This window comes from Stegodyphus dumicola, chromosome 2 (assembly GCF_044657685.1).
Source record: "Stegodyphus dumicola isolate Sdum_Otavi_A_Nest chromosome 2, ASM4465768v1".
NCBI classification, from domain to species: domain Eukaryota; kingdom Metazoa; phylum Arthropoda; class Arachnida; order Araneae; family Eresidae; genus Stegodyphus; species Stegodyphus dumicola.
Genome location: NC_140769.1, coordinates 203,280,855 through 203,293,838, shown reverse-complemented (window position 1 = coordinate 203,293,838; position 12,984 = coordinate 203,280,855). Strand labels below are relative to the sequence as shown.

The following is a 12,984-nucleotide window of genomic DNA, read 5'->3' as shown; positions in this document are numbered from 1 at the left end:
AATTATATTCCACATATTACTCTCATGCTTTTATCAATTTTAGGCTTAAATTTGGTTCAAATTATGCTAATTTTCACTTACAATCATGCTTCCATAATGGACCCTCCCTACTAGCACACATTTCCTGAATCTTTGGAGATTTAAAGTAGAAGGCCAGTGCATTCTCATTTAGTGGATACTTCCTGATAAGGGACAATAGCCTCAGTTCTGTGTCTGCTGATGGCAGGTTGGGAGGTTAGACTGAATGTATCATTTTTGGTTGGTTCTTTGCATTGACACATAAGTGAGAGTTTACAATACTTAAAATTGAAAGAAATACATTATTTCAGAATTTTTTAAACCAGCATCAATAACTGAATAGCAATATGCAGAGTTCTAAAGGCATGTCTAAAAATATACCATTTTAGAACACTATGCTTCACACATACAAACTTCACAAAGAAAATTAAAATAAAGATACAAAAAGTTCTTTTGCTGTTCTTTATACCTGTTATTAAATTAAACAACAAATTTAAATTTAAAAATGCATTACATTTCACTGAAAATTTTTCAAAAATAATGTTTTAAAATATTGAATTTAATGAAAACAGTGTAAATTACATTTCCTTACTTAATTCTGTATTGTCAGAAATGGGTACATAAAATATTGTTTGGCCCCAACATACAGCAAATCCTATAACTTGAACATCAGGCTCTCTAACACAAAAACTGTCATCTGGTGTTACATGATCTTTATCTAAATAAACATAAAAAATTTATAAAACAATATGCATAATTTAATGCTATATCTATAAAAGAATTCAATTAAGGCAAATTCAAAATACTAGTGATTAATTTCTTGCACAAAAATCAAGATGGATAAGAAAAGGAATAAAAAAAGTTTCGTATGAATTAGTTATTGTATATACACATACACAAGGTGTTTCAAAAAAGAGGAATAAATTTTACTCGTCACAAAATTGCTATTTCTTGCGATATGAAAATATGTCATTTGATTAAGGAGAAAAGCATCATGGTCAGTTCTACTTCACAATGCTGAATATGTTGAAGCATTTGCTATATTCTTCTTTCTGAGATCTTCAGATCAGACTTCTTTGAATTTGAATAACACTTCAAAGCATACCAGTTTTTGAACATAAACATTCATACATAGGATCCCTGAAAAGCAAATTTCTTTTTTCATAACACAGGTTATGAAAAATAATATAAGAAATAATTTTGAAAATAAATAAATCTGCTGCTTTTTCCTGCACTCTATATATTAACTCTATAGTGGTATGATTGCTTTAATCTGCTCTTGAAGTCACTCTCTCACTTTTATATTACAAAGTTCTGTTGTTGCATTTTTTGAGGATTTGAAAATTATTATTATGGTAGATAATTATAAAAAATCATAAAACTCAGGTATCTCATTCCACATAATAAATTTCTGATAAAAATTATACTCTAGCCAAAAATTTTAGAAATGATCTTGAAAAACCTAATTTTTATAGCAATATTAAAATGCATATTCTTACAGCTAAGATATAATTTATACAGGGTATTTAAAAAGTCCAGGACTCATTTTGATGTTTAATAACTCATAAAATAATAAAGATAGATTAAAATTAATAACATAAATGGTTAGATAGATTCAAAAAGTTTCATAACCCTTGTCAATGAACTTTCCCGTTTGCCCCCTTCGTCGCACGGAGAATATCAATTCGATATTCAATTTCATGCCAGGTACCAGCAAGCATGTCGGCATCCACAGAGGCTATTGCGGTTGTAATTCTGGCTTTTAGGTCATCAATGTTCGACACACTCCTCCTGTAAACGTTGTCCTTTACAAATCCCCAAAGGAAAAAGTCCAGCAGTGTTATATCAGGTGATCTGGGTGGCCAAGGAATTGGACCTCCTCGCCCAATCCATCTTTCTGTAAAATGGTCATTCAAAGAACTACAAACGATGGTACCCCAATGAGGTGGTGCACCATCTTGTTGCAAAAAGACATGTGGCTGAAGCTCTTCTAGTTGTGAAAATACGAAGTTTTCCAACATGTCTAAGTATACGACTGATGAGACCATCTTTTCTGTAAAAAGGAAAGGCCCTTGCCTTTCCTTTTACACATGGTCGTGCATTAGTCCACACCACACATTAACCTTTGGGGAATCCCTTTGTGCCTCATGGTATTCATGGGGGTTTTCAGATCCCCATATGCGCACATTATGACGATTAACAATGCCAGAAAGATGAAAGGATGCTTCGTTGGAGAACTTTATGTGCTTCAGAAATTCAGCATAATCTTCTATCCTTCTTAGCATATCTGTTGCAAAGACCATCCTCCTACGCCAGGGGTCGGCAACCTTTTGAGTCGGAAGAGTCAAAAATTACAATTTACAAAATTTCAATGTTTTTAAAGAGCGACCAAATTTTTTCTTGCGTACAATAAATAGTACTCGCATAAATAAAGTTTTTTGATAAACAAAAGCTAATCTATTTATTCATAAGAAAAAAATTTCTATTTATTCATAAGAAAAAATATATATATTTATTCATAAGAAAAAAATTATCTATTTATTCATATATAAATAGTGTTTTTCACAACAAATTAGATAATATATATATGGCATTATTAGATAATTGCTTATTATTTAAGTAAAAAATTAAAACAATTAAACATTTACATACAACACTAACTTGTACTTCAATAAAAAACAATTGATCAAACAAATTCAATGGGAGCAATGGCTTTGCATACAATAACGTACATTTGAGCAAACAAATTCAATGGGAGCATTAGCTTTGCATGGTTTTAGAAAGTTTGGATAAATTTGGCTCATAACTGGTTGTTTTAAGTTTCAAACACGACTCTAAATTTTTATTTGTTAGTTGGCTTCTTACTGTACTTTTAATTATATTCATTCAAGAGAACGCTTGCTCGCACCACAAATATTTCGATCCGAAGATAGTCGGCACTCCAAATGCCAACTTCTTCACCTCACTGTAGCAATCTGGAAGACTATTCCATACATCAAATATAAGTGCCTCAACTCACGGCATTTCTTTTAAAGCTGTCCACTTTTGTTGTATTACGTACATTCACTTCTGGACCTCCAACTTTTCCAACTTGCTTTTCAACTCTGTAAATTTTCCACTCCACAAAGCTTTACTTTTAAAATCGATCAATTGCATTTTTAGAGATTCAGTATCAATTCCAAATGACTCAGTGTGGATTTCGTTACTATTTATGTTCAGAGGGTTTACTATGAATGTTAGAGTGGTTTTGTTGGTTTTGAATTACTCAAATCTGTCAGCAAATTCATCTTTAATTTTTTTGTAACTGTGCTGTAGTAATTCGTGTCAACAGTTACAATGGTTTTATCGCGATATTGCTTTAGAAATTGAAAATGAAGTAATTTACCGCTCTGAACTCTGAATATCTTCTGCAAAAAGAAATAATTTTTCTTCAAAACAAACCACTTCTTCTTCTAAAACATAGGCTGGGTTTCCCTTTCCTTGCAGTTTTAGATTCAGCTCATTTAATTTCGCTGTGGCATCCACCATAAAGTAAAATTTTTGCAACCATTTGTCGTTCTCCAATTCAGGGTGATTAATGCCTTTTTCATTTAGGAATGTATTTATTTCATTCAAGCACAAAGCAGAACGTTTCAACACTTTCATATGGAAAGCCATCGCACTTTATTGTGAAGAAGGAGGTCAAAATACTGAGTCTCCATTTCGTTTAAGACTGCTTTGCTCTTGACAAGATGCTGATAACAATCTTGATTACCAAATTCATAACCTCAACTATTTCGGCCGGAAATGTTTGGGCACAAAGCGCTTCTTGGTGTATTATGCAGTGAAACGTAAGAATTTCATAATCTATTTTGCTCTGAAAAATCGTTGTTGCCTCTTTATTTTTTCCTGTCATACTTCTGGCTCCATCAGTTGCTATTGAAACAATTTTTTTTAAATTGATCTTATTGTCTTCAAGGCATTTTTGCATGACATTCGCTATATCTTCCCTTCTATTTTGTCCAGCTCTCAGGACAAAATAGAGATCCGGGAAGACACATACCTGGCAAAAAGGGCAACTTGTGCCATGTCTTTTATGTAGCAAGACTCATCTATAGCAAGTGATAAAGAAGAAAGCTGAATATCTTCCACCTGCAAATATGTTACATTTGAAGACATTTTAGCTTTTCTATCTTGTTAGCGGATAGTGGCAAATCTTTGATTTTTTTAAAGATTTCTGGTTTGTTTTGAAATCACAAAACAGTTCTTCAGATGCACGTATGAAGCAATTTTTGATATACTCATCATCTGTGAATGGTTTGCCTTTTTTTGCAATTTCTAATGATACAGCAAAGCTTGCCAGATTAACATCACTTGTAGATTGCGTCCAGTTACTTAACATGGAACTTGATTGCTGTTTTTGTTTTTGGATCTTGTCGACAGCTTTTTTTTGTTCATTGCTGACTGGATATCTACTAGCAAACTGAGTTATCATCAGTTAAATCTAATAAGATGTGATGCATAAATTATAAAATAAAGAATATGAAGTAGTGTTCCTGAAATAATGAAGCATTTAAGACCTTTAGATAATCAAAATTTACAAAAAAGAAAAATTTGTTTGCTTTATTAAACATTCCTTTCAGTGGAAGTTGTTCTGTTTTTTTTATGTTAATACTTTCTCTTTAATTTTAAAGATAGACAAATTTTTTTATTCAGTTACATACTGCCATTCTTCAACTCCTGTAATACCCAAGTGGAGAATTCTCCATAATAATCAATCACAATTCTTTTGTTCTCAGCAACATTTCTGCTACATTCTTCACTACCGGTAGCGATATCTTTTGGATTTAGAACAGCCAATCCAGCATTGATGTAGATTATCGTTCAGGTACACGTGTATGATTTTATGCCAATGTGGTAGAGCCCCATCTTGCTGCAGAATGAAGCCAGGAACTGCTTCCTCCCATTGGGGGAACAGCCACTCCGATAGTATATGTTGGTAAATTGTCCCATGAATTTAGAATAATATTGCATAGAGATAATTTTGATGTCTTCTGAAATATTTAATTGTGCATTTAAAATACACAGTGAAAACTCATCTGCTTTATTTATAATCTGTGGTGCATGCATAGCATACGATTAAGACATATAGGTGTATTAGTAATGTCACAGAGCTTTTAATGGAATAAAAATCGATGATTAATAGCCTCATGACCTGAACAAATTTTCAGTCAACTTTCATGTATTAATTTTTCTAATATATAAATATTACCTTCTACATCAAAAGATAATAGATGCAACATTTCTGAAACATCTGTAAAGAACTTTTTTATATGCTGCAATTCAGTACATATATGAAGCCTGAAATCAAATAAATTCAGAAAAACTATTATACTGGTACTTGCTGCTTAAGCATTACCACCAAAAACATCACCTATGACTCTTATTATTACAAGCATTCAGTAATCCTAGAAACTGTTATGGATTCTTCTACAAAGATAAGAGTTTTATTTCATTTTCCTTGTTAACGTTCCTCTTCCTTTTATTTATATATATTATGCAGAGAGCTAAAAGCTCATCACTCTTCTTACTTATCAGAGTCCATGTAGAGACAAAGAAAGCTGCAAAGAACAATAATTTGCCTGATGCCAATTTGAACTTGACTGAGAATCAAAAACCCACCAAAAATTTTTAAAAAGCAGATTTCATTACATAAACGGACCAATGGACAGTTCACAGTGAACTGAAAGATATTGGATAACCAACAAGTACTTTGTTAGAAATAAAATAATAATTAAAAACCATAAAAAAATTAAAACAGATTTTGTTACCATAAACACCAATGACTTGTTTGTGTTATTTAAGTGTGTTGAACAGTAAACAAGTATTATACTTTTTAGCACATATAGATGAAATACGTGACCTATCTATTGAAGGGTAAAAATATTCTTATATTTTTCTGCTCTAAAAGCAAATGCATTTATTTATTTCTCAAAGCATAGCATGAAGTCACAAAGAGGATACCATTATTTGAAAATCAATAAATCTATATACTATTAAAAGTTTGAAACTGATGTAATCCTAAATGAGATTTAAAAATAAATAATAACTTACTTTCAGTTAAAAAAAAACTGACTGCCAATATCTGATTCATTCTTATATACAAATAATACAAATGATTTAGAGTAGTTAATTAAAAAATATTAAACTTAAAAAAAATCTGAAAGCTTTCAGATTTGATATTACGCTCAAAGGGGCGATTTTCATTTACACATACATACACGTTTCAAGAGCATTTGGGCTAAAAGTATTTAAAAACAGCATATCTTTAAGTTTCCGATACACAGCCGTGCATGCTGGAGATAAAGATATTTTATTCCTTGCAGTGTTGCCACTGGTTGCTTTGCAATCATTGAGCTTCTTAATCAAAAATTCATTTAATGAATTTTTAAAGTTTAAAAAATATGAAATAAATATTAAAAAAAATTCGAAATTCAAGATTCAGGCTTCCAGGTGCCCATAGTCAGATGGAGGACTATGTTATTCAAAATTTTATGGCTCTAGATATCATTGTTTTATCAAAATACAAAAAACATACATACATTCATGCAAATTCTTTATTATTTAGTTTCTTTAAATATTATACAAGGCAATAATATTTGGTGGCAACAATCTGAAATATGATACAGCCATTCATAGTGATTCAACGCAAAATGCCATTTCAAGACTAATAGCCCTCTGGGCTAATGATTATGAAAATAAAATTCTTATAATTGATTTTGTAAGGTATTTTAGGTTAATTAATCAAGTATTATGCTTTAAATCTTTAACTTCTACTTTCTGTGTTTTTCACCAGAAAGTACATTACCGTATTTTCCAACGTATAACGTGTACCGGTGTATATAATGCACATCTATAATTTCAAGATACATTTTTTTTAGTTTTTAGGTATATTCATCATATAACACATATCCAGTTCTTTATGAAGAAACCTAAAAGATACATATCTTATCTTTTGAGGTCACTTGTTCAAACATTTGTCCTAGCCTTTCGAACAATGGTAAACCGCTCTGACAAGAGATAAGGGGAACAATATGTGTTGGGTTAAATGCTTCAAGGAATAAATATTCTGGCAAAGAGAATAGATTATATTCAATGCAGATGTCCAAAAGAATGCTATTGTAGAGCACTTCCAACCTGAATGAATGCATAGTACTAGGAGTTATAAATTTTGTATTTCTGTAGTCATTTGAAGCCATGATTTTAAAGGGAAAATTAAAGGATTTAGTAAATTGCATTTGCTTTACTTGAAATACAGTTGACCTAGTGCTCCTTTAAGCAGTAAACATGACTCTAGCGAAAAGAAACAAACACAGTGCTGGTTTCAAATGCAAAGCTATTCATTTTGCGAAAGAAAATGGAAATCGTGCTGCAGCAAAGATATTTGGTGTTGGTGAAAGAATGACAGAAGAATGATTATTTATCTATGGATCAAAATAAAAATGATGGTGAAGATGAAACAAAATTCAATGATACACCTGAATATATAACAGAAGACGAACTTTTCATGTTATCTGATAATGAAAATCTTTCATTTCATAAGGTATGTCGTTTCTTTTAAATAAGCAGCATTTTTGTACATGTAAAAATCAAATTTTTTTAAAATTATTTTTAAGCTATCCTCTCCATACCCGGCGTATAACGTGCACCTGATTATTTCGGTCCTATTTTTTGTATTAAAATGCACATTATACACCAAAATATACAATAGGTTCTTGTGTATTTAAGCTGGGGTTTATGAATCTTTTGATTAGAGTTTCTGAGAACTATATCTTGCTGAGAGTATTCTTGACAGCTCAGTTACAATAAAAACCCTACAATTTTTTTAATATCCTAAATTGTATACATGCTCTTTAATCACTCATCATAAAAAGCGTCTTAAGTTTTGTAATAAAAAAATATTTGCCAGAAATACATAATTAAAATGAAAGATAAGCATACTTTTATGTAATTAAAATTAACTAGTATTTGAACATTGAATATGCATAAAAGTAACTTATTTTAAATGCAAAACTATTTGAGTTTAGAATTGAAAAATAGTAGTAACCTCAAAATTGAAGAAGAGAAATAACATTTAATTATTTTTAATTTCCTTAAGTTAAAAAAGATAGTAAACAGGAATAGTGCCTTAAAATTAACACATAGCTAGACAATTTAAAGACCTTTAGGAGATAAAATATAGAGTAAGACTGGGAATTAAATTAACAGATTTCTTTTATACTAAAAATGATTAAAGCAAAGAGAATCTCTTTACTGCGAGATATTTAACATCTTCCCTGAAAAAGAAATAAGAAACTCAGACTGAAATTAGTAACACAACAGCCTTCAGTTTGGCAAAGATTTATGTCAAGATCTCAATCAATTTCAAGGGTAAGCAGGTACAGGCTCCTCTTCATTAGGAGTAAAATAATCTGCATTATTCAGACATACAAACAAGAAAGACTATATTCCTAAAATCTGTGCAGTTGCTGGCTTTTGCCGATAGCATTGATATTGTGGAAATATGAAGGCAGCAATAGTTGAGGCCTTTTTGTGAGTTTGAGCCAGCAGCAAAAAAATATTGTTTTGACCAACAGTGAAGAAGAAACGGTACTATTCCGTTTTGAGGACCGTAAAAAAATTGCAGTGAAAATGTACACGCAAAAGCGCCAAATCTAGCAAATGCACCCATTTAACAGCGCACCAAATCTAGCGTACGCGCCGATTTCAGATTGCATAAGTTTATATAGTTCCATATTTCTTAAGACACTATTGAAATACTAGTTTAATTTTAAAATCCTTTTTGATTTTAAATTCTTTTTTGATATCCTATGGATTTAACAATTTGGGAATTGTCCACGATGAAAAGTCGGCAATAGAATTTTGGGTAAAGTGCAGAATCCCCCACTGCTTGACACGTTTTAAAGAATTGCACACTCAGTATCCATGTGCACATCAACCTATTTTCACTTAAAAAAACACCTTGAATTACACAAAAATGGCACTGCGCACACCTTTGACTTTATCTATGTACACATCGACCATTTTTCACTTAAAAAGTAAAAGAAAATTGACAAAAATCCAATTGTTTTTACCCTGGTAAAAAGCGGCAAACAAATAAGTGAGCGATTCTGCACTTTACCGAGAATATTTTCAAAGTAAAGGCATCATTCATTATGGAAAATTACCTTTGAACAACCAACGAGATGAAATTATGCTTTAGTGATAAGTCGGTAGCGAAATAACGATGCAGGCATCCATTCAGTTATGTCAATATTAAAATTCAGTAATGTTTATATTAAAATGTTTAGCAATGATCTGAAATAGTTATTTACTCTTATGCTTCCATTCAGTCATGTTTAGCCTTTTCCATATAAATTATAATAATAAAAAAGTATTATATGAAATTAACCTTTCATCTAAATTAAAATATCAATCTTAGATAGTTATTTACTATTATACTTCCTTTCTTGTCGCAATTATTTTTGGCAGCATTGGCATCAACAATAGTTTGGCGATTTTTTACGGCCCTTGAAACCGAATAGTACCGAAGAAACTAAGCTCATGAGAGTTACAAACAGAATATTGTCTCCTCAAAAACAAACTATGTTTTTAAAGGGGTCATAAGTTGAACAATTTAAATACTTGGGTACAAATGCAAATAATAATAATGATATAATGAAATCGAGAACCAAATTGACATGTCTAACAGATGCTATTATGGATTACGAAACCAGTTTAAATCAAAATACTTAAGCAGTAAAACTAAAATACAATTGTAAACAACCTTAGTTAGACTTACAGTGTTGTATGGAAGTGAGCGCTGGACAATGAATAAAACAGATGAGGACAAAGTAATGACATTTGAACAAAAGATTTTGAGAAGAATTTTTGGAGCAGTAAGAACAAATGGAAAATGAAGTAGGGAGAATAAGATATAATTTTGAACTATAGCAAAAATTTAGAGAACCAAATATAATAAAAGTTATTAAAGACTCTCAACTAAGATGGCCAGGTCATATACACTACCTACCAATAAGTATCTGAACACCTGTGATAGAAAAGAAATACAAAATTTATTCAAATTGAATAATCAGTAAAGCCTCCATGAATGGCAATTACAGCCTCAATTTTCTTGGGCATGCTTTCTAGAAATCCTTGTATGATGGCTATTGGAATTTTCTTCCACTTGGCTTGGAGAAGACATGCAAGTTCCTTCACCAATATTGGATGGTTGTTGTGCCTTTTAATTCAGCAATCCAACTCATCTTAAAGGTTCTTGATAGTGTTCAGGTCTATGCTTTGGGCAGGTCAGTCCATCCAATTAACACCATTGCCACTATACCAGTTCATGGTGAAACTTGCAACATGATAGCTGATGACGTCATTATGAAAGTAACATGGATCCAACACGTAAAAGCCCCACTGTAGGAAGCACACTGTCATCTAAAATAAAGCAGCAGGTGTCAGTGTTGAGTTTACCATGAATTTGGGCCAAGGGTTCAGTCCATATAAGAAGAAACACACCCAGATCATAATTTCACCTTTGCAGAACTTTAGTGTGGGCACAATGCATTCTGACAGGAGACATTCTCCAGGTAGACACCAGACCCAGACCCTGCCATCCAAACAGTAAAAGGTGAACCTTGAGTCATTGCTCCAGAAAACTCATTTCCATTGATCAATGGTCCATTGTCGGTATGCTTTCCACCCCATTAACCATGAAGCACAGTTGGACTTTGTGATCAAAGGTTTAGAGACAGCAGCATGATCATGGAAACCAAGCAGATGTGCTTTTTTATGGATATTAATCATTGAAACAACACTCGTGGTTGCCTGTTGAAAATCCTGGAGTATATGGGCCATTGGTTGGTGTGGTTCTTCCAAATTTCTCCAGACAATACCTATGAGTCCCCATCTTCCTGTTTCACGGGTCTGCCAACTCAAAGCAGAATCCAAAAATCACCACTTACTTCTGAATCATATAAGCCACTGTTAAATTTGGGTAATTTAGCTCACTAGATATGCTCCTTGAGGATCAGTCATTTTTGGAATATTCAACTACACCTTTTTCAAAATCAGATAACTCTGCATTTTGTGGCATCTTGCATGCCACTAAAGCCAATGTTGTTTCCTACACGATATCATACTTGCCAACCCTAACACTCAAAACTCAGGAGATTTTTTTAAAGAAATCTGGAGATTTTTCACAATGTTAAAAAGACATTTTAAATGAAAAAAAATATAGTTTTTAATAATGAATTAACTTTAAATAGTTACTAGTTCCTAAATGCAAGCAACACAAAAATACCTTACACATAAAAAACATTTTTATTACTTGCATTGTTTAATAAAACAAACAAAAAAAAAGACACTTTAATCAGTTTTCGTACAAATGTTATGATCAGTGGCACATTCGTGCTTAGATAAACTTACAGTAATCGGAAAATGTTTCGTGTGTTGAGAATTGTTTTTTTATTTTGAGAGAAATTTGTATCAGGTTTACACTTTTATTTTGCAGTATTATTTTGAGAACTGCCAGTTGAATTGCTGAATGGTGCCGAAATTACTCTATTTTTCTCAAACCTATTTTTAACAATGGAAGTTGTAACTACATCTCCACTTACTTTAGGTCTTTTATAACTTTCAATTGAGCCTTTTATCTTAAATCTCGAAGTATTTACTTCTTCTTTAAAAAATGCAAGAAGTGGGTTCCATTGATCGAGGATTCTAGATAAGCATTTCTTTAAAGACAGCCAGCCATGTCACATATGTTTCAAAATTTTTCTCATTTCAGTATTATGTAGCTGTTGGAACTGTTTCAATTTTTTCCTTCCTTTTTTAGAACTCCTTTCAAGATAATAATAAATATTAACAATGTGTTCATCCACATTTATTGGTAAAGAAGCTGCACCTTTTTCAGCTGCTAAATTTAAGAGGTGCACATCATAATCTGCAAATTTGAATTTTCCTTTCTTAAGATGCCTGCAACACCAGTCTTCAAGCCTACCATTACTGGTGCAATATCGGCACCAAGTGCTAAGCAATTATCCAGAGGGACTGCATTTTCTTTTAAAGTTTTAATAATTAGCTGTGCTATATTAAAGCTGTCGAATGTCCTTCTAAAGTGGGGACAGAAAGTAAACTGCACTCAATTTCTGAAGACTCTGGATTTATAAAAGAAACAACAATAGGATACAGTTTTGAATCGGTATTTATCGCTTCCATCTGTAGAGAGGCAGAACGAAGCTGTTTTAACTGAAGATATTTCTTTAACAATTGCACCTGTTTTGGTCCTTGCATTTGAGTATTTCTTAGTGATTTCACTATCAGCAAACATTTTTCTAAATAAAGCTGCAGCGTGATCCGATGTATTCAGTGGCAGGTTGTGCTCCAGTAAAGTGGCAAAGAACAGACATTCTGCATTAATAACTTTTTGGTCATTTGTTTCCAAAGAAAAAGTATAATTTTTTTTTTTTTTTTCAAAAGAATTCATGTTGTCCTTGTGTTTTTGTGTACGCACATGATTGAGGACATCCGCCCTTTCACCATGCGAAATCGAAAAATTGCAATGACAGACAGTACACATCGCAAATTTATTACATTTTCTTGAGGAAATAATGGAAGAAAACTAAAACTATTTCCCAAAGGCACATGTACTCACACAACTCAGGACAAGATGAACGAAATAACTAAAGAACATCCAAATAACAGCCTTGAGCTCATTGGCTAATATATGCCAGATGGCACGCTGTGGAGCTCGATGCCCATTGGAGAATGACGTTTCTGGATACGTATGCTCTCACTCACAAAGCAGAAGTTCTCATCTGATTCACAAGGTTTTGTTTTAGATATAATCTAGAGAAAATGCAATTGCTTTCAGAAGTCCAAAATCACCTTTTTTTTTTTTTTTTTTGTTTTTGTTCATATAGCAAAGTATTAAGCCTA

The 12,984-nt window shown here is 32.1% G+C and overlaps 1 protein-coding gene across 1 annotated transcript in view; it reads right to left on the bottom strand.

Annotated features, from left to right (window-relative positions):
- PolQ (DNA polymerase theta) overlaps window positions 1-12,984 on the bottom strand; it is a 123,888-nt gene that overhangs the window by 34,203 nt on the left and 76,701 nt on the right. The window contains exon 17 of the mRNA XM_085810254.1: window positions 611-736. Coding sequence (XP_085666380.1) covers window positions 611-736 — 126 coding nt within the window. The remainder of the gene's footprint in view (window positions 1-610; window positions 737-12,984) is intronic.